Below are 27,929 nucleotides of genomic sequence, written 5' to 3'. Positions count from 1 at the left end.
TATATAGATGGGTTAAAGTGGTTTTCGTATGTTATTCAACAACTCACCCTATACCATCATCACAGCCTTCTCATCGATTTTGAATATGTGTACTGTTTCAGTATTCAGACCCAGTTCGTTGACGGATATGTATACTATCCGTTAGGCAGACGATTGTGTGCGCTCGATTCATTCATATACTGTGGGTATTTGAGCCGTAGACGCAGATATTTTGATTCTTTTTGAAGTGTAACATTTGTAAACAGTTGGGTTTCTCTGCTGTCACCATCACCACTAGAGAGCTATTGAAGAAACGCTCGACCAAGATAATATGTTGCGATTTACGCGCATAGATTTCTTCCACCTTGTCAAGTTATTGATGGAGAAAATGCGAAAGCCATATTTGCCATCCAATACGGAAATGGTTGTGTTGTGATGGGGTTGAAGTATTGTATATTAAAGTATAGCGAAGTTTGAATAGGTCTCATTCTTCATTCTTAGAAACATGTACAAAGGTACCTCGTAAGATATTAAAAATCCTCAACGCTTTTTTTGCAATAACTTAAAAAAACTCATATTCATCAAATTTCTGTTTAACTTCTACATATCAATAGCTACCTTTACCACCAGAAGGAGTCCCTATTGCTTCTACACCTATGCAATTGTTTCCTACATCGATGAGCTTTGTAATAAAATAAACAGCTATCTCCCCAATCTCTCCCTCACTAGGGTAGGCACCTCGTCGTTGGTGTGAGGGCTTAGCCGATCTCCATTGCGCCCGACTATGAGACGGGGCTGTTTAGGACTGGCATCTAGGCCGTTTTGCCTCATAGGAGGGCGGCGGGATGTCGGTGACCAAGAACTGCCAACCCCCTAATCCAGGGTGTTATGCGGGCCGTGCCTATTGGACAATTTGCAGCCAGGGGATAAATTCGGCTGTATTTGAACGGAGCCTTCCCGATACCGAACCACCTCGGGAAGTATTGATGGCCTTACCACAGTAAGGGGCGCTGCTGTGGCTGACGGTTCCTTCCCCGTATATAATACTGGACCGCTGAGCCCGCCTTGTCGGGCTGGTGATCGTACGACCAAGATGAACGACTCTTTACCAAATTGTAATAAGGAGGATGATAAGAGGATTGAGTCGCAAGCCAAGGACGACGAATACGCCTTAACCGATGCGTCGGGCTCGGCGAGCGAGAGTAGTGATGACTCAATGAACTCAGTGTTGGAAAAGCACACAAATGAGTAGAAGAGTGGAGAAGGGTACGGAGCAGGGAAGTAAAAGAGCTCTCTCGCAGTACCGTGCAGCACTAAGAATTTTCCACGGCCTGGGAGCAGTGGTCGACCCAACAGAAGTGGAGAGCGAGCGCTTGGAATGGGCCCATGAAATGGTAGAAGTAGGTCGAAGGCAGTTCAAAAGGTTTGCTGCTAGAAACCTTCGGTTCTGCAACCGGTACGAGGAAGAAGCATCGAATCGTAGAATGAAGAGGCAACGTTCGGCGGAAGGCGACAAGCCTGCTTTCAAGAGGCAGAAAGGACCCAGCTCCAGAGCCGCGAGGCAGGGCAGTCGCATAGACAAGACAAGTAGGCCCAAAGCTGTAAGACAGATGGGCCCAATAGCGAGGTAGCAACTACCTCGAAGGCTGCGAGACAGAGGGAAGTTCCAACTACGGAAGTAGGAGATAAGCCAAAGGGAGATAATGCTAAGACTCCGACTTTCTCGGAGGTGCACGCCGGCTTTTCCCGAGAAGATGAGTGATTCGATGGGTGCATAAAACTGAATCATGTAACGCCCTCTTAGAGAACTGCTCGTGTAGCTTTCCTACCAAAGGCGTGGGAGATCGGTCACGTGTATCCCAAAGATTATAGACCCGATAGCTAAACATCATTTCTGCTCAAAACCTTTGAGAGGCTGATAGATGTGTACATAAAGTCCAACGTGGTTTAAAGCTGCTCTCCACAACACAACAGGCGTACACCAAAGGCAAGTCAGTAGACACCGCATTGCATAGGGTGGTAATAAGCATAGAAAAAGCCCTGGAATATAAGGAATATACTCTAGAAGGCTTCTTAACCATTGCCGGGGCTTTCAACAGTGTTTCTAAATGGGCGATTATGGATGGTCTTAATTACGTTAAAGTACATCCAGCCTTACCCAGATGGATCGACTGCATGTTAAACTGCAGTAAGTTTACATCGCAATGGGGATTGTACGCGGCCATGAAATTAGAGGACAGGGGCACCCCGCAGGGAGGGGTGCTATCACCTCTGCTGTGGACACTGGTCATTAACCAGCTGCTCAAAAGATTCTACGAGGGACCAGCAAAACTTACGGTTTACGCAGATGACGTTGCATATGGTCTTGTTTACAAAGAGGTACAAAGTCCCTAAGTTAGGAGGGGCGACCCTACGGGAGAAAACGTGCACAAAATATCTAGGAATCATCCTAGATAATAAGCTGTCATGGAAGCTCAACGTGGAGGAGAGGGTGAGGAAGGCACTTTATGCATGTAAAAGAATGAAAAAGAACCGGCATATACGATCAGAAGGCACTCGAAGACGATGCCTCAAAACTAACAACCAAAAGCAATAATTAACATTTCACTGACACAAATTTTATAGTTTTTTTCTTCGGGAGTTGGACACAATCTTTTCATTATATTACTTAACAACTTAAAGGCTTAATTCTGTATTGCGAACGATAGCTCAGACGAACGATTCGCCGCCAAACGATTTCGTCTGGCAATGGTATTCTCTATCATTTTTGTTCGGTCTTTACGTTTCTAACAGGAAGGCAAAAGTAATTGTCAAGTGATAAGTTGCCATCGTTTAACATAGTGCAAATACACTAGCGATTCGTCTCTGATCCGCAACGAAAGTTCGTTTCGTATTTTGACTTACCAGCAACAACAGAATCATGTTTAATTGTACGCCGCACATTCATTATAACATCATGTAACGAAGCTCAGTTTCTTCCAAAAATTACTCGGCACCGCCCCGTAAAATCATGTTCTAGCATTAACGCAACCTTTAAATAATTATAAACTATGAAAATAAAATCAATGTTAAACCCACTATCAAACCTTGGAAAACGTTGAAACGTTCACCACCAACTTGACGTTCTTCAAAGTAATCACATTGACCCAAAACACTTGAATTAATATCATTAGCTGTAGTCATAACATCACCACCACAAGCTTTCATTGTACGTTTTAAATCTTCTTCTGGTACACGAACAGCACAGAACATATCACAATCTGCAAAATAGTGTGTACCAACATCACCAATTGGTAGTTTAGATAACACAACATTGACGCCTTACTTAGCTAGTTCATTGTACAGAATACGTCATTCAGCATCAACAATTTTCTGATACTCTTGAACATTATCAACACGTACTTTTCGGAATTATTAAGCTCAGCCTTGAATTCCAAAAATATATTTAATAATGCGAATTTACATCTTTTGTATGACGCTGGATCCATCAAAGGAAAGTACAGCGTCCACAAAAATTTGTTGGTGAATAAGTTTGGAGGACATTGCTGTGGCAGCGTGTTTTCCAATAAAGCACGTTGTTGTTCCTTTGATTGGCGCTTCGACATGTACAGACATGTCATATTTTAATCATTCATAATTATAATGCTTTACGTATAGCTTTAATGATGATACATGCATGCACGCCTTCCTCAACATATGGTTTAACTTGTTTTAAGATTTCACCTGCTTAAAGTACTTCTGAAGTGGTGCCATCGCCGACCTGATAAGAGAAACATTTTTATTCTACACATTCTAATATAACAAAAAACTTAACTCAGCATCTTGAGATTTGGCGATGTCGATTAGAGTTTTACGGGTGGATACACAATATCCAATAGTTTCATAATGGTTGCACCATCATTTGAAATTGTGGCCTTACCACTGGAATCAACAATATGCTTGTCCATACTGCGTGGACCTAATTTAGTGCGTACAGCGTCCACAATTGATTGCAAGGCATTGATATAGGATATGAGTTGAGGTTTACCTTGAGAGCTATCGGTACCCACACATTTTTTACACAAAAACTCATATGTACCCAATACAAGTTCAGGACGTTCATATTTATCGACACGCCGTCCGGTGCGGCCCAAATGTTGCAAATATACAGTTGCCACTGTTGAGAAAAAATATGGATCAATGAAAACAAGTAAAAGTGAAAGATCTTTTTTTACCATCTGCTGTTACTTTACACATAAGACATTGGTAACGACGACCAGCATCTACAAATTGCATATGAGCCTTGCAACGATTACATCTAATTGGACCCAATTCACCAAAATTTACAATGGGTGGCTCATATTCACCCTCAACCGTTCGTGCCATTGGTTATACGGTAAGTATAATGGAAAAAGCTGTTGTTTTTAATAAATCAGCTGATGCAGGTATGCAATGCAAAGAGGACCTGCAAAGAAGAAAGATCAATGTAATTGCCAAACAAAACATTAATTTCGAATAGCGATACCTAACGTAACGTGGCGAGGAGTTACCCTGATCTGCCACCACATATTTTGTGGTCACCAATGGTGTTCATTAGTAATAAAAGCACCACCAGCGCTATTTTATTATCGGATTTGGCATCTGATCGGGATCTAAACGGCCTTGGGCTTGATCATACTGTTGCGGCTGTTGATATTTACCAGTAACAGGTGCAGGTGGTTGCTAAAGAAAATAACACAAAAATAATCATCAGCAAATTTTTTAATATATTAGTTGTATTAGCATACATTATAACGAGGACGTCCGGACGTGTCCGGGTATTGGGGGTTAACCCGGCTTGAGTGGTTGACTGGGCATCGGCGCCTGCCCAGGTTGGTGGCATCATTTGACCCATGTAACCACGTGGTGCACCCGGTTGTTGTAGAGGATAACCTGGCTGTTGAGGTTTTCAATTTGTGCTCGATTTCCAGGCAACGAAGCGTATTGTGTTGTTGATTCCATTTGTTGGAGACGTGCACGAAGTGCAACAATTGTTTTCTGGAAAAATATTAGAATTTGTAATATTGTACAACTACAAACATAAATACATATTAAATTCACTTTCCAAACACTTAATTCCAACACCGCTAAGTTATTTTAATTTAATTTAATTTAATGCTCCAAAATTAGCACAGGCCTGCAGCTCAATTCGCGGAAAATGGCGGACTCGCTGAAAATTTTTTTCCACACAAAAATTACATATTTCACAATAGCTATGAATATAGTAGGTGCGAGAGAGCACGATACATTGTGGCAAAGCTAAATTTGTCAACATGCTATTTCATTTGGAGAATTTTTCATTCCAAAGCGTTACCCCTGTCAAAAATTCGTGTGGCTATGTGCATTTTTGGTCACACGATTTTTGCAGGGTATGGTTGAATTTATCAGTCATTAAGACTAGTGGTCTCGCCCTAAGGTATGTTATAGGTAATTACATTTTTTTCATCATACTTTTGAGAAAAAATTCAAAAACCCAAATTTTTTTAATGCTCAGTAACTCTACATATTTATATGATAGCAACATCATGAACGGAAACCGCAAAATCATTGTGCAATATAGCATAATATGTTTTGACATTTTCCATTAACAGTTTTACACTACATTCATCAAAATGCACAATTTCAAGTTGACGCTTAAGCATGAACACCCTTATGAGCTTCTACAACTTGCCATTTTTAGATGGGATTTGGCAGTGTTTATTGGGCCCCTTTATTAATGCATATTATGCTTGTATTGATACTTTGCTATTAAAGTAATGAGTACTAGATGGAAAAGTAGTAGTGTGGGTAGGTAGGTTTAATTTGGGTGGAAGGTATGAAATTGTTGAATGGTAATTCACCACTGCACCTGTTTTAAGAATATTGAAAACCACTATCCTTTCATAGAAAAATTGCAAAATAGTGTCAAATTCGATAGTAAAGTACATATTGGAATACAAATTTGTGACAGATATGAGGTGAATACAATTTTCGGTCTTGTAGAATTACAAGCCGCGGTCTCTATGGTCAATTGCATCCCACCATCCATCGCATTTATCCCTCTTTATATCTGATTTGCGCTGTCATTTGCCTGGTTTGAGATTTACATATTTTCAGTGCATGTGCTACGCAGCCATGACGGGCCCCTTAAAATCTTGGCCTTCAACTGTCTGCATATTAATCTATTGACCATCGTCGCGGCAAATTGAATTTTGATTTTTGTATTGTCTAGAAATATCGAGCGCATACATTCACATATATCTACATATGTACAAGAATGGCCACAAAAAATAATAATTTATGTATTTTATTATTTGTGTCAAGCCACAAGTATGTAATGTGTGTTTGTTATTTTTTAGTCATAGCGTCGAGGATGAAGTTTTGTGTGTAATAACAAACGAACTTACATACATATATTTGTATAGATCAGATGGTTAGAATATTTGAACATACATTCATTATGTAGATATGTAGGGCATGCGTTTGTTTTGATTTATCAACCACGCAAATTAAAGTTTTCCTTAACTCGCATGCGTACATTCATATCAGAGAATTATGTGAATTTGCAGATGTTTTTATCAATCTCGTTATCATGATGCCACTCATGTATGTATGTAGTGTGTGTTCGTAATTTAATTGTGTACATGTGTACATAGGTATGTACATATGTATGTGTGTACATATGTATGTATGAATGCAATTAGGTATATGAATGTGCAGATGCTCTTATCAATCTTGTTATCATGATACCTGCATATGTACATATATTTGATAATGTTGAATGTGCGTTTGCATATTCATATGTACATACTTACATAATATGTGCATATGTAGACATTGTGGCACAACGGAACGGATTGGAAAATCGTTTTTTTTTCTCGTTGGTAAACACAATTTACATACATAGGTAGGTATGTATATAAATATATATAATGATCAAGAACTGGAAATAATTTTCCGATCACTTCTTGAAATCATTTTTGAATAATTTTGATTATTAAATTTTAAAATCTTATAAAAATTAACAAAGGGAATAACAACACTTTTGATGATAAAAAACTGAAAACAATTTTTCAGTCACATTACTACTTTTCGCTAAGATTTAATTTATTATTTTTGCCTACGACCCTTTTTTTGGCGCAATTTCCTTGGGAGATTTTGTGGGAGGAACAGTTACACCAATTATTAATTACCAATTACAATTATGATTTGCCGTCGGCAAAACGCAACACCTCCTCCTGATTAATTAAATTGTACTATTCTATAATTTATTTATTTAAAGTCATAAAACCTCTCAATATTGCATAAATATTGTTTGCATTTGTACAAAAGTAAACAAAACTTCAAAAAGCTCAAATGCAGAAAATAACTCAATGTCACTCATTTTGACTTCTTCTCTACTTAGTTTTCGTCAGGCGAGACGAAAAATATGAGAAAACTATTTACGAAAAATAGGAAGAGACGGAATGGCCGAGCCCAAGAAATAGGTACATTGGCAAATTAAAGTTCTGCCCGACATTTACAGCTGGTGCCTCTTATTATCTACTCTCTTTGTCAAAACTACCGGGTTGCTGCTATCAGGATTGATGCAAAATTTGAGCGAAATTTTAGATATGGATTGCTGTGATGGTATATTTTTTAGTCAGATTTAGGCCCGGTTTTTCAGTAGAAGTTCAACTCATTTTGTCAGTTAAACTACAATTAAACTTATTCTGCAATTTTTTCAGTCTACTTTAACTGAATTTTAAGCTGAGCTTAAGCGGCCAAACTGGCAGGTTAAACTCTAGTTAACCTATAGGTGATTCGCGTTCGAAATGGCGTCGAATATACCCAACAAGCATTTGGGCTTGAGTACCATTAGAGCTCATGTTGATAACTAGCATACCTCTAAAATTTCAAGAGTTGTTACGAAACAGTGGCTAAGCTTGAGAATCATAGTGTACTCAGCAAAATAGGGAATTTTTTATAAAGCGAAAAATGCTTTTATTTAAGTTGAATAATATTATACCCAACTTATGGTTATTTCACTGGAATCAAGTTTAAGATTCCAATACTACAGTATTTTCACGAATATAAAATAAAATATATATAATTTATTTTTAATAAATTACGCTTCATTACTGCTATCCATCAGATGTTTATTTCTCACAATAAATAGCTGTTGGCTTTAGTGGTACGACCTTTTAGATTTTTTTTAACTTAACCTCAACTCGATATCCAATGTATGAATATTCATTTGAGAAATGTACATTTCTCAAAATCTCTCAAAGGTTGGATAGTGATTGGAGAATGAAGTTGAATATCAACTTGAGAACTATCTGGTTTAAGAATAACTAGATAGTGATGTTGGATATCACCTCCGGAACTAGATATATATTTCGGTGGAGAAATTACATTTAAATGTTTGTTGGGTAAGCAAAATCCAGCTGTTGTCGTATCTACAAATTATCTAGATAATAAAATACCAATGTTGCCGTACAAAAAAGCCTACCCCAAAGGCGGCCTTAAACTCTGACTGAAAAACTACTCAGTAGTTTGACTGGAGTTTAAATTTGACTAGAGTTTAAGCAGACTTAGTTTAAGCTTAGCTTAACCAACTACTGAAAATCCGTACCTTAGTGTGAAATATGACCCATTGAAAATTTTAACAAAGGCGAGGATATCAAAAGCGCGTGGTTATATCAATATTAAGAATCCAAACAGGGAAGTAATGTTTTTCCATCCAAAGCAATCCGCGAAAAACAGTAGAGCTACTCCACACACTACTACACAGTAGGTACTGCACTATTGTGTACCAAATAGCCTCCACAAAGATGGAGATAGAACATATCTTACTTATAAACCTTGCCATTTTGAAAAATATATAAGATCCGCATCCCAGATCTGATCAATATGCTCACAAAATTTCATGAGAATTGGACGAGCCGTTTCGAAACAGTTCAACCACAAACACTGTCACAAGAATTGTATATGTATGTATGTTAGATAATTATTAGCCGTGTTTCTTTATATTTTACAATTTTATGATTCTACGTTTGCGGGTAAAAAACGCTTATCCTCTCCTAGATAATGTTAGGTCTCCTAAACTAGCGGCAGTGGTTAAATAACTAACTACAGAAAGAGTTGTACCGAAAAGCGGAGACACACACCTCTATCGGACATAGTGTATAATCTATAGCTGAATCGGTTGCGGTGAATAGTGGACGCACACCATTAGTAGAGGTAAAACATAAACACACATTTCAGTTACTTCTGAGTATAATGCGTATTGAAATTTATGAGTACTAATTTTCTGCGCAGCAATTTCAGAAGTGTAGATAAAGTTTAACGCTTAGCAGTCTATATAAAGTTTAAGCGTATATGTATATAGATGTAAAAAAAAAAAACATAGCTAATACAGCTTGAGTAATTTTCGGGTAAAATTGCCTGCTGAGCAAACAGCTATTGTTTTACCAAACTAACAAATTCATTTTAATTAGCGCTTAGGTATTTGGCAAAATATTTTGCTATTGTTTTTCAAACGAAAATTTCATTATAATTGTCTTCAATATATTTCCGGGTTTCAGGGGCGGATTCAGAGAGCCATGTTGGAGAGAACTGGTATGACAAAAAATAGCTAGCGTCTGCCAAATTTTTTCGATAGCCACTGCCGACTTGATCGGTGTTAACATCTAACGATTTTTTTCAATAGCCAATTTAAGTCAACCGAAAGTTTTCATTGCCCATTCATTCATATGTCCATCCATCAGCCTATTCGACCGAGAGCTCATCCTCACATTTTTTTGATTTTACAATTGCTGCATAACTTTTAAGTAGTGTCTACCTCTCCCACCTACTCTCTTCCCCTTTCCATTGTGCTTTTATTCCTCCTCTCTATGCGTCTAGCTCTCCGTCTTTTTATTCTCTACTTCTCTATCTAGCTCCTTCTCCGTCTCCTTCTGCCTCCCTTGCCCAATCTAACCATATCTCTCTATCTTTGCCCAACTCTATCTCTTTCGAAGTCCCAGAGGGTTGTATGTATTTTTGAATGCTGTTTTAAGGAAAACTAAAAACCGAAACTATTGTCTAAAAAAAATAGGGGTGGAACTTCCTTATCATTTTGAAAAATAGATAAGAACCGATTCCCAGACCTAATTAATATGCTCACAAAATTTCACGAGAATCGGTCGAGCCGTTCCGAAACAGTTCAACCACAAACACTGCCACAAGAATTTTATATGTATGTATGTTAGATACTTATTATACCTTGAGGTAAAATTGCCTGCTGAGAAAACAGCTATTGTTTTGCCAAAATAACAAATTCAAGATCATTATGTTTATTCCAGTTAAATTTAATTAGCGCTTGTTTGGCAAAATATTTTGCTATTGTTTTTCAAACGAAATTTTCATTATAATTGTCTTCAATATATTTCCGGGTTTCAGGGGCGAATTCAGAGATCCATTTTGGAGAGAACCGATATGACAAAACATAGCTAGCGTCTGCCAATTTTTTCGATAGCCACTGCCGACTTGATCGGCCAATAGCCAATTTAAGTCAACCGAAAGTTATCATTGCCCATTCATTCATAGGTACATCCAGGCTCGTCGAGAGGGGGTGGGGGATTCCCCCGGGCCCGAGGTTTCCCAGGGGGCCCGCGATTTAGAGGTAATAAGGCATTTTTTTTTTTTTAATACAGGAGAGTCTTTAGTTGTTCCATGTGCAAATTATAAGCCGAATTTCAAAAGCAACGAATATTGATAATGATTTTTTGCCTGGGCCTTCGAACAGTGAGGAGACAATAAAAACATCAAACAAAAATGTGTTTCTCAGGGGGCCCGCGATTTAGAGGTACTAAGGCATTTTTTTTTTAATACAGGAGAGTCTTTAGTAGTTCCATGTGCAAATTATAAGCCGAGTTTCAAAAGCAACGAATATTGATAATGATTTTTTTCCTGGGCCTGAGGAGACAATGAAAACATCAAACACAAATGTATGTATGTTTACATGAATCCGAAATCGTAAAGTTTTCGTGGTGACACTGATGAAGGTTCATCTTCAAAAAGTCTTCCAACAATACCACCAACTCTGTATCAAAGTCCAGATTATTTAAACGACTTCGATATCGGTACTGAATAATAAGTTTTTGCGATCTGAAGAAGTCAACGAAATAATTCGTCGAGGTCATCAAAAGTGTCCTGTTATTTTTCCACGTGATTGTCATGAAATTTCTTTCTACTTTTGAGTTTCAGTGATTAGCTGTTCATTGAAAAGTGTATCAATCGTCATGACAATCTTACTTACTTAATTGGCGCTTAACCGTCTAAACGGTCATCGCAATCACGTGGAAAAATAACAGGACACTTTTGATGACCTCGACGAATTATTTCGTTGACTTCTTCAGATCGCAAAAACTCATTATTCAGTACCGATATCGAAGTCGTTTAAATAATCTGGACTTTGATACAGAGTTGGTGGTATTGTTGGAAGACTTTTTGAAGATGAACCTTCATCAGTGTCACCACGAAAACTTTACGATTTCGGATTCATGTAAACATACATTTGTGTTTGATGTTTTCATTGTCTCCTCAGACACAGGAAAAAAATCATTATCAATATTCGTTGCGAAAGTATATATCTTGGTGAACGAAACGATGGACATTTTTTGGGCATCTAATATCTCATAAGCCATTATAATCCAATATGTACTTAGAGATCATTTGGAGAAAGTTAGGATTTCACAACAGCAGCACAAATGTTTACAAGTTCACTATCTTTCCCCAGACATTCAGAACGATTTTATAGAAAATTTTGCAAAGCACGTGAGGGAAACTATATTAGAGCAAGGCAAGAAAGCCAAGTATTTTGCTATTATCGCTGATGCTATGCCTGATGCTAGACACGTTGACTACGTTCATTTTGCGCTAACTCCATTTCAATTCGAAAGAAACAAATTTTACAATTCAAGAACGGTTTTTGAATGGTCAGAAAATCGCTGATCTAATTTGCCATAAATGATTGAAGATTGTGGTGCACAAGGGTGCGATAACGGCGCCAATATGAAAGGAGCTTACAACGGAGCACTACGTTAGGTTAGGTTAGGTGGTAGCTGCCCTGATAAGGAAAGCTCAGTTGGACAACACGAAGGTCCGTTGTGATACCACATACACCAAAAATAAAGGTGACTTAGATCTAGCTACTTAGAGAATCGTTGGGTAGCAACGAAAAGCTCCGAATGATACCGATCTCAACTTTGGATAAATCTTCGGGAGATCCAAGTGAGTCGCGAAAAGCTGGGCAATCAAGCATAAAGTGATTTGGTGATTCCACCTCATCATTCTCCATACAGCTGCAGCAGGATGGAGTTTCCAGTATATTTAGACGAACCGCATGGATACCCATGGGACAGTGCCTTGTAAAAACCCCAATGACCATTAAAAGGTGAGCCTTAGTGAACCCAATTATTTCAGCAGACCTCCTGCCATCCACTTTCGGCCAGAAAGATCTTGCTATCCTGCACGACGTGGTGTCCGCCCAACGTTTGCTGAGCTTACTCGAGGCCCACCTATGGAGGAGCAATCCACAGGTGGCCAGCGGAATCCCGAAATCACTATGGCCCGGGACCCAGTTAATCTTAATTGAAAAATAATTCGCTGCAATCGCAAGCGAGGTCAGGCACTCCCAGACCATCCCCAATCGCAATGTAGTTGAGCTCAAGGCCTTGATAGCCGCTCGACTATCAGAGTAGATGTTAAATTCCCTAACCGTATTAGGAGCACTACGTCGCATTCTCAACAAAAACTCGAATGCTGATTACTCGCCTTGTGCAACCCACAGTCTCAATTTATGTAGTGTTGATGCTGCAGAAAGTTGTACGGCTGCAATTACTTTCTTCGGAGTTGTACAAAAATGTTTCACTATTTTCAGCAGCACTCCACAAAGATGGGACATCCTCAAAAAATAGTGTACCGAGCTCTCTTCATAGTCTTTCAGCCAAAAACCAAATTTGACTGCGCAAGCATAAGGCGATGTTACCGGCATTCTCAAGTACATCAACAAGTTCGCATGTATTTTGCTGTCCTCAATTTGGCTCAAAATACTGACTATCATTAATGAAAGAAACGTGGTCCTCCAAGCCAGATACGCCACCATAGATGTTGATGTCCGACATCTAGATGCCTTATTAGCTGATTTGAAGTTGAACAGGAACCAATGGGAAACAATTTTAAACGAATGCAAAACAGTTGCTATTCAATTGAACATCTCGCCAAAGTTTCCGGACATTCGAAAGATAAAACCCAAAAGACGTTCTGAAGATAATTTAAATGAGATGATTCAGAGTCTGATTTTAAAAACAATAAATTCCTGGTGATCGTTGATTCGGTAATCACTGACATTGCTGACCGATTTGCAGCTATGAGAAATTTGAGCGAGACGTTTTCCTTTTTGTGGCAATTTGAAGACATGGATGAAACTACGGTTCGGGCGAGCGCAGCAAAATTTGTCGAAAAATACAAGTCGGACATTTCTCAAAGCTTAGAATGCGAAATAATTCACTTGAAACACATTTACGAAGCAAATTTTGATAATGGTCTGTCACCATTGGAATTGCTAAATGCCATCTATGTTCAAAATCTGTATACAATTTCCCCAATATTTGTATTGCTTAACGTATCTTTTGCACTATACCTGTCACTGTAGCTAGTGCAGAACGTTCCTTCAGCGTCCTTGTTGCAAGAATCAAAAACTTTCATAGATCGTGTTCATCTCAAGAGCGAGTTTCAGGATCCAGGGGGGGGGGGGGGCGAGGGCGATCGCCCCCGCTCTAAAAGTTGGTTTTAATTACATATACAATTTTAAAATTTTTAGCTTTTATGTATGTATAATCTATAAGATCGTCCTAATCGGCCCCTCCCAAATCGTGCGGGATCCGCCCCTGCATGATTGAGACGTCATGTAATAGTGGATTTTTTATAGGGGGCCCGTAAATTGCTTAGTTCAGCGCCCATATTAAATGCATCAACATTTAAAGAAAGTGTTGTATCTTTATTAAAATGATTTAATAATACCTTACGTGCAAACTTTTCTTTACTTTTTAGTTGATGCGTCGTCCCATATTAATGTTTTATCGCATTTTTTGTTAGTTCTATTAATTAAATCATATATTATATTCGTGTACTCAGCTAGATTTGGAATATACCTATGGTAATAGTTTACCATTCCTATAAATTTTTGTGCCTGTATAATAGCACGGTGGGCTTCGACCAATTTTAACCGTGATGAGCTTGCACCTCCGATTTTCTTTCTGAACATGAATTGGAATTAGAAATATTTTTGGCTATGTTCAAATACGCATATAATTTTGTTTTTATTAAAATTTTTCAATATTTTTAACCTTTTACTTTTTTGTCGTAATTATCATTTTCCGAATGTTTTTGAATGGAATCACTTTATAGTTAAAAGCCCAACAGCAATAAACTTTAAACTAAATAATTTCATTCAAACATGTACATATGTGTAAACAAAGTCATCGAACCTCGTTTTACCATTTTGATGGCCTCAGAAGGCTTAAACTCTGGCTTGGTGTTATCTGAACAGCAAATTTTTGCCACATTTGGTTGAAGCATACAAATGGTTACATATACTACCTTTGATTATATCAAATTGGTTTTTGTTGGTGTTTTTACTTTTGTCGCGCATCAAACATATATTCGCTAAATTTTACCAACAGCAACATCATAAACGCAACGCAGCATCGAACTTCTTCGACGTCGCTGGGCCCATCGTCGCATCGATGCAACAGATGATAATGTAAGTGTTTAGTTACAATTACATGCATATAAATTTTTTTTATATAGCTTTTGTTATAGATTTTAGCATCCTTACCTATGTAAATATACCTAATTGAATTGAAACTTTTATTTTTTTGTTTAAAGGTACACATACATAGGTGGAAGTAATTATAATTACGTAATTTTGAAATTCTTTTTTTGATTTGATTCTTATCCTGAGTTAAAAGTTAGGAAACCGATTTCAAAGGGTTGGATAATTTTTTTTTTAACTTTTGTTTAGAGTAGAAAACAAAACTTGGCTTAAGGATTTTGAAAAGATATAAATGTAATTAATAAAATAAGAACAAAATAAATGATACCTTATCCTTCTAAGTTATTATTGAGGTGAAGAGAGAAAAAAAAGAGGGAAAGAATTCTCTAATTGGGTTAGTTGTAATCATAATTATATGTAAAGTATTACAATTGAGCTACTTATTGGCCTTTGAGCTTAAGGCCTATTTTTATAAACACTTGATTTTGTGTTTAGTTATTTAATTTATTCGATATTTCGACCTTAGTCTAAGGTCATCATCAAGACTGCAAGAAACAATACAAAAACACTACTAAATTTATCAAATATTAACATTTTTGACATAAGTCATTTTCACATTTAAACAGCATATAAACAACATATAAAAAATATAAATATATTTAACATAAATCATCAGCACAACTTACGTTTTAAGCAATGCTTTAAAGACTGAAATGCGAAAACAAAATAAATTAAGAAATAGCGACGATTCAAACAAAGAGTGTGCATAAATAAATGAAGTCCCGTAATTGTAAACAAAAATTTTTATAAAAACAATATTACATTAAGCGGCGAAAAAACAGCATGCAGAAAAATTGATCACAGCAGTGTAGTGTTGTTGTTGGGAGAGCTCAAGAGTAGATTTTGTGCTTTATTATAAGGTTGCGGTAGGCGTAGGCACAGTGTTCAGTCTGCCTTAAAATTCATACGTTTATTATTAGGGGTGTCAACTATGTGTAGCATTTCTAACGTGAAGCTTTTATTATAATTTCTCTCCTCTTCTAAAATGGTGACGTTCTCAAAATCCAATGCGCTGCCGTTTTATGCAATGCCGTTTTATTATCAGAAAAATTATTCCTTAATTTTATGTTTGATTTGTGAGCGGATATCCTTGTCTTGAGTTTAGATTTTGTAGTACCCACATATACTTTCTCGCATATGTGGGACCCGTCGCCAATACAAGGAATCCGATACACTACGTCAGATTTTTCCTCTTTAGCTATGGGATCTTTCAGTTTTCTGAATACTTTTTTTAATGGGTTGCTGTACGTAAAGGCTAGCTGCACCGTTTCCTTGTCATACATTTTGGAATTTTTGATCCTCTCCGAGAGCCCAGGGACATAAGTAGGTAGGTAGGTTGAACTGGCCGGTCCATGAGGACCTCACATAGACTGATTGAGTCCGTAGTGTTACCAGAAGTTTGTTTTAACGACCAAACTGAAAAACCCTATCAAAAACCAGGACCTATGTTATAAAATAACTCCGTCCTCTTGGCAAATACTAGAAGCTTCCTAGGACTTAAGCCACTTGCTGCTTCTAGATCTGACAGCTGTATCACTCCTAATAGCTGGAGTCTTAGCCTGGCAAGTGCAGGGCACGAGCACAGAACGTGCTCGATCGTTTCCTCATCCAACCCGCACTTCCTACACCTGCTATCACTGACCAAGCCTAATTTAAAGGCATGTGACGCCAGAAGGCAGTGTCCAGTCAGAATACCCGTCATGAGTCTACAGTCCTCTCTTTTTAATGATAGAAGCAACTGTGTTAGTCTAAGGTTGTAAGACCTACACATAATCTTCGACACTTTACAGCCCCGCGCTTGAACCCACGCCTTTTCTGCTTGGTCGATCATGTGCACCTCTCGCCTTCGCTTAATCTCGCCCAATCTAATTGGGACGTCTACGGAGCAAGCTTCAAGGGATGCGCCCTTTTTAGCTAATTCGTCCGCTTTTTCATTCCCATCTATTCCCATATGCCCTGGGACCCAATATAGATGTATGCTTCTCCCTGTCCCGATTCTCTCCAGAGACTGCTTACACTCTAACACGCATTTAGATGCTGTGCTATGCGAGATTATTGCCTTAATTGCTGCTTGACTGTCAATATAAAAGTTAACACGGTTGCAGCTTAAGCTATTCTCTTCCAGGGTTTCTACTGCTTTGGTTACGGCTAATATTTCCGCTTGGAAAACGCTACAGTAATCCGGCAGCCTGTAGGATCTGCTTAATTCCGGATCAGCGCAGTATACCGCAGACCCTACTCCTTCCACTATTTTGGAACCATCGGTGTACACATGTATCGCCTCGTCCGCCATTTGCGCACCCTTGCGCCAACCGTCCACCTCTATTGTGGCCTTAAGGTCTCCCTCAAAGTGCAGGTAGGGAATCATGTAGTCTGTTCGTCTTGTGACTGAGGACGCTATACTACTATGGCCATATGGTCGGCGCTCAAGCTGCCCCGAAGCATCGAGCCTGGTTGCGGTCGTTAACGCTTTGTTCTTTGCTACCAGGTCTACAGGTGGAATGTGCAGAATGGCATACAGTGCAGCCGTCGGGGTTGTTTTCAGGGCTCCCGTAATGCAAAGCATCGATAGTCTGCATACCCCCTCTAATTTTTTGAGGTATGTTGTTTTTTGTGTGGCTTTCCACCAAACAAGAACTCCATAGTATAGAATAGGGCTTACAATCGCTGTAAAAACCCAATGAGAAAGAGAGGGCGATAGGCCCCACGTACACCCCAGCATTCTTTTACATGCATAGAGTGCCGTTGAGGCCTTCTTGACCCTCTCCTCCACGTTGAGCTTCCATGACAGCTTACTGTCTAGGATGATTCCTAGATATTTTGTGCAAGGTTTCTCCTGTAAGGTCACCGCTCCTAACTTAGGCCTGGTCCAATTTGGGACCTTGTACCTCTTTGTAAACAAGACCATATCCGTCTTCTCCGCATTGACTTTCAGCCCGACATTAGATGCCCAGGTATGAATATCCCGAAGCGCCCGATCCATCAAAGAACTAATCGTTGGAAGGCATTTTCCACTTATGACAATTGCAACGTCATCTGCGTAAGCCGTAAGTTTTACGGGTCCCTCATCGAATTGCCTGAGCAGTTGGTTGATGACCAGTGTCCACAGCAGAGGTGATAGCACCCCTCCCTGCGGCGTGCCCCTGTCCACTGATTTCGTGGCCTCGTACAATCCCCATTGTGATGTAATCTTCCTGCAATTTAACATGCAGCCGATCCATCTGATTAAGGCAGGATGTACTTTAATGTAATTAAGACCATCCATAATCACCCATTTTGCAACATTAGGGACATAAGTAACCGATTTATAAATTTTTGCAGTTTGATTTTCCCTGTTATTATCTTTATCACGCCTATAGTAAAATTCGTATATAATTTTATAGACCAATTTCGTGGAGAAGTCATTATTTTCCATTACCCTATTAATATTTTTGTTGTGGTACAGTGTGTCGCTGATGGAGAGAACACGCCTCACAAAATTTTTGGCAGTGTTAATTTTTATATTTCTAGCATGCTGCGAGTAGAAGTTAATCAGTCTTCCAGATGCTGTAGGTTTTTTGTACCAGTCTATTGTTAATCGGTTATCTCTCTTAATTATTAGGCTATCCAAAAAAGGTATTTTTCCGTCCTTTTCTATTTCGATCGTAAACTTAATGGATTTATGATACCCGTTGAGTAGATTTAACAATTTGTCTGTGTCCTCTGTTTTTACTATGGCGGATAAATCGTCCACATACTTAGTTAACAATCTAGGTTTGTTGGCCGATTCCATTTCAAAACGTGTTAAAAGATCCTCCATCACAATATCGGCTATGACTGGTGATGCTGGAGAACCCATGGGCATTCCTGATCGTTGCTCATATATTTTATCTCTGTATTTAAAGTAACGATTCTCTTTAATACAAAACCTAACTACAGTTAAGAACAGTTCCTTTGTCATGGACGTGTTCTCCTTTATCTTGTCCCATTTTGATCCTATGACTTCAAGTGCCAGATCTACTGGTATACTAGGGAATAAAGACACAACGTCGAACGACACTAAACTCTCGTCATCATACACATACGTATCGTGTATTTTATTTTTAAATTCAATTGCGTCTTTGATGTCATATTTAGATGAAAGGGTTAGTTTGTTAAGAATTTGTACAACATATTTACATAAATTGTAGGACGGGGAATTAGCGGACGAACAGATAGGCCGGAGTGGAGTTCCTGTTTTGTGAATTTTCGGCAGACCATAAATACGGGGTGGATTAGACGTTTTACAATTGAGACGATACTTTTCTTTCAAGTCAATGACCTTGTTATTATATAATTTATCCACTATTTCGTTGTTTTTTGCTTGAAATTGATTTGTAGGGTCTCATTTTAGCACTTTGTACGTGGAAATGTCGTTTAATATGGTTTGCATCTTTTTGCTATATTCCATTTTGTCCATTAATACAGTGACGTTTCCCTTGTCTGCATTGAGAACCAAAAGTTGTTCGTGGTTTTTTAAGAATTTTTTTTTGTGGAGCGCAATGTTTCTAGCGTAAATCTATCCCTTACAGAAATTTTTGTATTGTTAATGTGGTTCTGCAAGAGTGTTGTCAAATTATTCCTTTCAATCTCTTGTTTTTCTTTTTCTTTAATTGTTTGTATATGGTTCTCGCCATCTGCTATCAACTTAAATAAAGGAAATTCTTTAACCTCGGCGGGCATCGCTTATTTTGGACCATGGGATAGAAGCCACATAATATTTGTTGGTATTTGTATGTCTGTCGTGTTACAAATGTAACCTGGCACCACCCTAATGTTCAAACTTTGTTGTTGTTTCTGCTTTAACTGTTCGTACTTGTTAACTTGTGTATTTTTCATGTCTGTCTTTAGCTTATTTATCAACAGCTCTTCACTTTCAAAGAATGTGGTGGCATCATGTGTTGTTAGGGAATTTGTTATTTTTGTTTTTAACATATTTACCTCTTTTCCATTTCGCCGTAGAATCTCGTGTTTTATTGTGGTGAGAAGATTTAGAAGTTTGAATCTGATTCTCTCTATGTACTTACTCACGGTATTAGCTAGTTTTGTTCATAGTTTCTGACTATTGATGTTGTTGTTTATAATGTAACTTATGGTTTTGGTTGCATTTGTGATGAAGCTGGGAGTAACGCCGTTTCTCCTACATCTCTCCAGGAATTTTGTTGACTCCGAGAGTCTCGCGAGTTGATGTGTAGTGCGTTAGTATTGTTTGATGCTATGTTTGGTTTTGATGTTGTAACCATTGTTGATGTTTTTGTAAACGTTTGTGGTGCCGTTTACTTCTCGGTGTGCTCGCCGTTTAATCATAATTGAGTTACTTATTGGCCGGTAAAAATATATATCAGTTTTATTTTTCCTTTGTGCTTAAGGCCAATTTTTATAAATAAAATACTTGATTTTGTGTTTAATTAATTAATTTATTCGATATTTCGACCTTAGTCTAAGGTCATCATCAGGACTGCAAGAAACAATACAAAAACACTAATAAATTTATCAAATATTAACATTTTTGACATAAGTCATTTTCACATTTAAACAGCATATAAACAACATATAAAAAATATAAATATATTTAACATAAATCATCAGCACAACTTACGTTTTAAGCAATGTTTTATTTATAAAAATAGGCCTTAAGCTCAAAGGAAAAATAAAACTGATATGTAAAGTATTTCCAAAATGAATTGCTGAGTTGGCTTTAATTAATGACGAAATGTAGGGTTAGATCATGGTAAACTGAGTAAGTATGATATAGGGTTAATGAACAAAAATTTACGTAATTCATTAACAGGTTGGGTGGGTAAAGACAGAGGGGGAAATGCCACCTTTCACCTCCCTCTTTCGGTTATTGATGTTCCTGCGTGATTCCTCGCCAGTGTAGATGTATCCCATACATACATACATAGGTATACAATTGTGTACGAGGCTGTGGTAATTTTTTATTTCGCTGGTTTTCCTTTGTTTTGTTGAATTATCTCTCTCTGCATACATTTAAATTTTTAGTAACGGTTTCGCTGTAAGTACCGAGGCAAGCCCACCCCTTTTCCCTGAGTTGTAGCATAGCAAGGTATGCAGACCCGCTTCGAGTACAAGCACCTACCCTAATCCCTGAATATTTTTCTAAGCAGCTGAATTTAGGAGAAAGGTCGTTACAATACCCAAAAGATTTTAAGATAAATATAAAAAAATGGCAAAACCCCCCTTATCTGAACGATCGGTTGTATGGGATATATATTATATATAGCTCCGATCGAAATGATTTTTACACGAAATCTTCTATGATATATTAGAATAAATATCACCAAGTTTCACGTTTTTATATTGCAAACTAAGGGAGAAATGACCAAAACTCTTCCTATCTGAACGATCAGTTGTATGGGATAGGTATATACTATATACCAGACCTGTAAAGTACTGAGTACATACTTGTACTAGTACCAAATAAGTACAAGTACTCAAGTACTTCAAATCTAAGTACAAAGTATAAGTACTACAGTACTTGTACTTCGAATTCGAAAGTACAAGTAGATATACTTACGAAATACTTGCAAGTACACGAAAGTACTTTTTCTGATAAAATATGTCAGTTTGATTCATAAATGGAAAATCAAAATATGAGTGAAATTCATATTAGAAAGCAACAAGAAGTAAAACAACATATTAAATAAGTATAAATTGTACAACAGATAACAATATTAAAGTAGTTTTGTATTTGCCTTCATTAGTACTAGCTTTTTAAACGAAAAGCCCGTCATTGATTGCTTTCTAGGACTATAAACTATGCCTGCTAAGGAAAATAAACGCTCTACTGGGTCGGAGGAAGCTGAGGACGTATTCATTTTGAGTGATAGGTTCTTCATAAGAGGATAACTCTGAAGCATATTGAAATCTGTTGATGTATCATTAAAACACCGTAAAACTCTTCTTCAGCCATTTGTTCGAAGTTAGGTGATCGCAAGGGTGCTGGTTGATCCGCTTCAAAACCGTTCAATACTTATCAAAGTACTTCGAAAGTACTTACAAGTACTTTACTTGTACTTCAACAATTCAAATACAAGTACCTCGATGCTTATACTTGTACTAATTTTTCGAAGTGCTGAGGTACTGATACTTTTCCAGTACTTTTTCTTTACAGGTCTACTATATACATATTAGAGGTTTACGCCGATCACTTTATCGGCGGTGGCGCGGGCGGCGCGCCGGCGTACGCCGGTGTTCTTACTCTTCTTGATTTTTCTATTTAAAAAATAATATTTAGGAAAGGTTTTGTTTGTATGTATTTAAGGAAATCAACGTTTTGGCCATTTCGGAAATATCCTGGGTTTTTGCCTCATAATCTCGCAGTTCGTTCAAAAATTTTCAGGAGTAGCTCCTTGCGGAGGAATTGTCCCTCGTTCACTTACTCCAGAGAGGCTTCGAAATTAACCCCAGTCTTTGGAATTGGTACTGCTGCGTTTACTGAAAATAAATAGAGATACATAAAATGTTCACACTTTTGTCTGTATATCTCGTGCAAAGCGTAGTTCCACCTGGGGTTAACTCCTAATAATCGTCGCGAACACAATTTCTTTAAATCATTTGTGGCTCCTTGGAGGTCACGCACAAAGGCGACTTACGGTTGCTATTAATGGTCTATTAATACTCATGACTCTCGTGGCACAGGTCGCCTCCAGTTTTTTCGGCTGTATTTAAGAGGTACAATTCCCGATGTGCGAACAGTAGCAATACCGACCACCAGTCGCTACTACGCCTCCTACCTCACACCATATGCCAGCACAGAAGCTATAGGACTGCGACTTGGAATTCATACCTTCGTCGACGTCACTTTCCTAGAAGCTATAGGTATAGCTCCGAAGGCTTTCTAACGGATGTTTTTGTCGCGCTATGCTGCCTAGCTTTACCACAGAAACACCTTGAAACGTTAGGGAGTGACTATTCGACCAATGATGCTGCCCTCGAAATCATAAACAGTCTACGTGGATGTCACTGCGTAACTCATGGGTGAAAATCGTATAATCCTCGGCGTATCTACATAATTAAAATTTTACAAGGACCCTGGATAAAATTTTTAAAATGTAGACCAAAGTTTGCAGACGTTTGTGTTCATAACATTGATTTTAATAGTCTTCGGTAAACAAAAACGATATTTAAGAATGAAAGTCGACCGATTTTAAGTTGAAAGATGTTAACTACTGTTTCCGGCCTTTTGATATAAGTGCTCATTATGGATGACCTCATAGCTTCCGTTTTCAGACTAGTTCGACTGTTCACTACGTTAGGATAGTAGCACACATGGTCATTAGTTCGACTGTCTTGGGAAAGCTTTGCTTCACCACTTTGAGTTGTTCTTCTTGCGAACGACAAAGCCTCACCTGGTAAATATATGTGCCTACATATTCACATTTGTAAAAGGAGCTGTAACGTGTAGGTGATATTTAAACTAGCGATAAAGGCACTCCCCGAAGGATTTGGTGAGTGTTATAGATGTTGTTGGACATTTGCCGGATATATATACGATACGTCTCGGTAACACGCTCCATTAACGTACAAGCACCATCATCTCGAGAACGATTTAATATGACCACATTGAACCTTCTAGTCCATCCCAGCCCCCACCGTCTAGTGCCATAGGTAGGTGAGGTTATAAGTGGTAGGCGGAGTTTAAAACTTAGTCTAATGTGCCCAGCTGTGCCCTATAAACACATTCAGTCTATGTGAGGTCTTTATTGACCGGCCACTTCCATTACGGTCATTACCAAACGTTTACGAATGCTTCTAGTGGCATATTAACTTTCCACAATCTAACGTTCTGTAATGAGGAAGAACGCGAAATGCATAGTACATATATATGTATATCTGTCAGATGATATTGTTACGAATATTAGCAAAACTAAGGGGTGCTGCTATCTCTAAGCCGATGCTAAACAGTGATATCATGCACATCCATAGGTCAATCATTATGTATCTACATAAACGAAACAATAATTGCGTCTACACATATGTACCATGTACGTATACGAGCAGCGGAGAATCAATGCACAAACAAATGCATATATCTGAGATACTCCTGAGAGTATGCAATGAGAGAAGCTATAAAATCGTGCAATTGTAGTTACAGCTGAGAAATTTGAGAGCTGATGGACTAGAAGATTCTAGAAATGGAAGCGCCTAGAAGATGCGAACGTTGAAATCAGAGAGTATAAAAGGCAGCAAATGTAGAGGCGCTGGAATTCAGTTTGAGTTGAGCTATCAAGCAGTTATTGATTAAGCACGCAATCTGTCGGGCAATAGTAGAGTTTCTTCTGAACTATCAATCAGTTTGGTTGTTCGGCAAGCTAGTTGCAAAGTACAAGTGTTATTGTGAAGTACTTTAATAAAGGCCATTTTTCCATTATTCAATATTGGAGTTACTTATTCAACAGTTTAGTGATTCGAACTTAGCAGAAGGACAAATAAGAGGATTTGCAAGTAAAATCGTTACAATTGGTGTCAGAAGAGGAATTGTTGAATAAATTCCAGACAACAAGGACATGGCAAAGTTCAGTGAATTGAAGATCCAGCAACTAAAGAAGGAGTTGGAGAGCCGTGGACTAAATACAAGCGGCGTTAAACTCGAACTTCAGGCACGGCTACGAGAGGCAATGGAAGTAGAAGGAATTGATGTGGAAGAGCATGTCTCTCATATTGATGGCGAGGAGACAACAAAAATTGAAGAAAAAAACGAAACATCGCAGACGGTTACCAGCAAAGACTTGAACATGATATTGGCTTCAATATCTGCACAAACATCGACAGTAGCATCAATGTCGTCGCAATTGGCATCCCAACTGGAATCGCAGGAGACACGTTTAACATCCAAGATGGAAGCACAGGAGGCACGTATGTCAGAAATGTCATCGCAAATGTAATCTCAACTGGAAGAGCAGAAGACATATATGGCATCCCAGCTGGAATCACATGAGACACGTATTTCAGAAATGTCGACACAGATTACATCAAAGATGGAAACACAACTGAAAGAGCAAGAGGCGCGTATATCATCAAAACTCGTAGCGCGTATGGACGAGAAAATAAGGCAGTTTGAAGAAAAATTCGAGACAGAGGTGTATGCTTTGGGAGGTCGTATAAAGGAGTTGCAACTAATTAGCCCAGTTGTTTCAGCAAGCAATACGAAGGTAAAAACTCCATCTTTTGACGGCGGCAGTGAACAACTGGAGTGCGGAAGATAAAATTGCTGCACTATTCGTGGCATTGAAAGGATCTGCTGCTGAAATCCTACAGACTATTCCCGAGGGAGAGCGGAACAACTACGAAACATTGATGAGCGCTCTAGAGAGGCGATACGGAAGCGAACACAAGAAGCAGATACACCAAATAGAGTTGCAAAACGGCTACCAAAAAGCTAATGAGACTTTGCAGGAGTTTGCGTCAGATGTCGAAAGGCTTGCACATTTGGCGAATGCCAACGCACCCGTGGAATGCACTGAAAGGGTAAAGATTCAGAGCTTTATAAATGGCATAAGGGACGTAGAAACAAAGCGAGCTACATACGCAAACCCAAAGCCCACATTTGCAGAAACGGTATCACAAGCTCTGTTTCAGGAAACTGCGTCGCTTCTGTGTAAGCCAGTTTTCAAAGCACGCCGTGTGAAAGTAGAAAGGCCAGAGTGGGTAGACGCAATATTGGAGGCGCTGAAAAGATCGCAAAAGCGGAGTGAAAAAGTTATCAAATGTTTCAAATGCGGAAAGCCCGGTCACATTGCACGTCATTGCGATCTTGCTCCTAATAGTTCCAACAATGTGGGTGGCCGTAAACGCAAAGCTGGAGGAGATGAGCAAGAGCGTAACAGTTGTAAAGAACGAAACGAAAGACCAAACAGAGAAGAGATGTCAGCAGAGAGTCCCATTGCTAAGTCATATTGGGCACAGTGGAACAGTTTAGAATTGATATCCGGTTGCCTTCATCGAGTATGGGAAAGTGAGGATGGTAAATGCAAGAAGAAACTGATAGTTGTTCCTAGAAATAGGATTCCTGACGTGCTCAACGAGCTGCATAATGGTCCAAGTGGAGGTCATCTTGGAATCACGAAGACGCTCGAGAAAATTAAGCAGAGATTCTATTGGGTTGGTTACCGTCAGTCGGTCACCGAGTGGATTACCAACTGCGAGGTTTGCAACAGAGCGAAAGGGCCCAAAACACGAAGTCATGGCCAGATCAAGCAGTATATTTCAGGTGCAGCATTTGAAAGGATCGCCATGGATGTCGCAGATCCATTTCCTACTAGCAACTGCGGAAACAAATATGAACTGGTGGTTATGGATTACATATTTCAGCAAATGGCCAGAGGTATACCCAATCCCAAACCAAGAAGCAGAAACAGTAGCAGAAGTGTTTATAAACAATTGGGTTGCAAGGTATGGTGTACCAATGGAGTTACATTCTGACCAAGGCAGGAATTTCGAATCAGCTGTGTTCCAGGAAATGTGTAAATCATTGGGCATTCGAAATACACGGACAACTGCATTGCATCCTCAATCCGATGTTATGGTAGAACGATTCAATAGAACATTGGAGGAGCACTTAAGGAAAGTAGTAGACAAGTACTACAAAGAGTGGGATACCCGCATACCATTATTCTTGATGGCTTACCGATCAGCAGTGCATGAGACAACGGGCCAAGCCCCTGCAAAAATAATTTTTGGCAATGACCTTATACTGCCAGCTGATTTGAAGTTTGGGATAGATGCCAATGCGGAGAGAAATGTCAAGAAATGCACTAGTGATTTGGAAGAAGAGCTAAGAGAAATACATGATCTGATAAGGCAACGAATAAAGATTATGAGTGACAAGATGAAAGACAAATACGATAAAGCAATTAATTCGTAAGGTTTTCAGGAAGGAGATTTGGTACTGTTATACAACCCACAACGTAAAAAAGGTTTGTCCCCGAAATTGCAGGGTAATTGGGAAGGCCCATACAAAGTTGTAAAACGGATCAACGATGTAGTGTACCGCATACAAACGATCGGTAAACCACGAACCAAAATGAAAGTGGTCCATTTGGAAAGGCTAGCAGCGTTTAGATCGAGATATCTGTATGATCGGGACGATCAGACTTAGGTGGAGGGCAGTGTTACGAATATTAGCAAAACTAAGGGGTGCTGCTATCTCTAAGCCGATGCTAAACAGTGATATCATGCACATTCATAGATCAATCATTATGTATCTACATAAACGAAACAATAATTTCGTCTACACATATGTACCATGTACGCATACGAGCAGCGGAGAATCAATGTACAAACACATGCATATATCTGAGATACTCCTGAAAGTATGCAATGAGAGAAGCTATAAAATTGTGCAATTGTAGTTACAGCTGAGAAATTTGAGAACTGATGGACTAGAAGATTCTGGAAATGGAAGCGCCTAGAAGTTGCGAACGTTGAAATCAGAGAGTATAAAAGGCAGCAAATTTAGAGGCGCTGGAATTCAGTTTGAGTTGAGCTATCAAGCAGTTATTGATTAAGCACGCAATCTGTCGGGCAATAGGAGAGTTTCATTTGAACTATCAATCAATTTGGTTGTTAAGCAAGCTAGTTGCAAAGTATAAGTGTTATTGTGAAGTACTTTAATAAAGGCCATTTTTCCATTATTCAATATTGGAGTTACTTATTCAACAGTTTAGTGATTCGAACTTAGCAGAAGGGCAAATAAGAGGATTTGCAATTAAAATCGTTACAATATGTTTAAGAGTGTGCAAGTTAGGAAAATACGAATTCACACACACACATTTTCACTACAATACAAGTTAATGCCTATATGCTTACTGTATGATTTAACAGCGCTTGGCAACAGCACCCAATTTTCATCAAAAGTAACAACTGAGGTAGGTAGGTGAACTGGCCGGTCCATGAGGACCTCACATAGACTGATTGAGTCCGTAGTGTTACCAGAAGTTTGTTTTAACGACCAAACTGAAAAACCCTATCAAAAACCAGGACATAAGTTATGAAATAACTCCATCTTCTTGGCAAATACTAGAAGCTTCCTAGGACTTAAGCCACTTGCTGC

General features: G+C 38.6%; 1 protein-coding gene across 3 annotated transcripts in view; it reads right to left on the bottom strand.

Annotated features, from left to right (window-relative positions):
• LOC137243588 (protein transport protein Sec24C-like) overlaps nucleotides 1–27,929 on the bottom strand; it is a 155,489-nt gene that overhangs the window by 745 nt on the left and 126,815 nt on the right. The window contains exons 2-8 of one of the 3 annotated variants that reach the window (XR_010950560.1): nucleotides 4,746–4,995; nucleotides 4,484–4,680; nucleotides 4,194–4,423; nucleotides 3,794–4,135; nucleotides 3,305–3,739; nucleotides 3,066–3,239; nucleotides 48–3,010 (exon numbers count right to left, since the gene is read on the bottom strand). Coding sequence is in view for 2 of the 3 variants with exons in the window: in XM_067771434.1 (XP_067627535.1) it covers nucleotides 3,822–4,135; nucleotides 4,194–4,344 (465 nt within the window). In the remaining variant the exon portion in view is untranslated. Of the gene's footprint in view, nucleotides 1–47; nucleotides 3,011–3,065; nucleotides 3,740–3,793; nucleotides 4,136–4,193; nucleotides 4,424–4,483; nucleotides 4,681–4,745; nucleotides 4,996–27,929 lie in introns of all 3 variants that reach the window. The other 2 variants (XM_067771434.1, XM_067771433.1) reach the window with 2 other exon arrangements.

Source organism: Eurosta solidaginis, chromosome 3 (genome assembly GCF_040869045.1).
Source record: "Eurosta solidaginis isolate ZX-2024a chromosome 3, ASM4086904v1, whole genome shotgun sequence".
Taxonomy (NCBI): Eukaryota; Metazoa; Arthropoda; class Insecta; order Diptera; family Tephritidae; genus Eurosta; species Eurosta solidaginis.
Note: the sequence above shows the minus strand (reverse complement) of the source record. Positions and strands in the feature narration are given on the sequence as shown.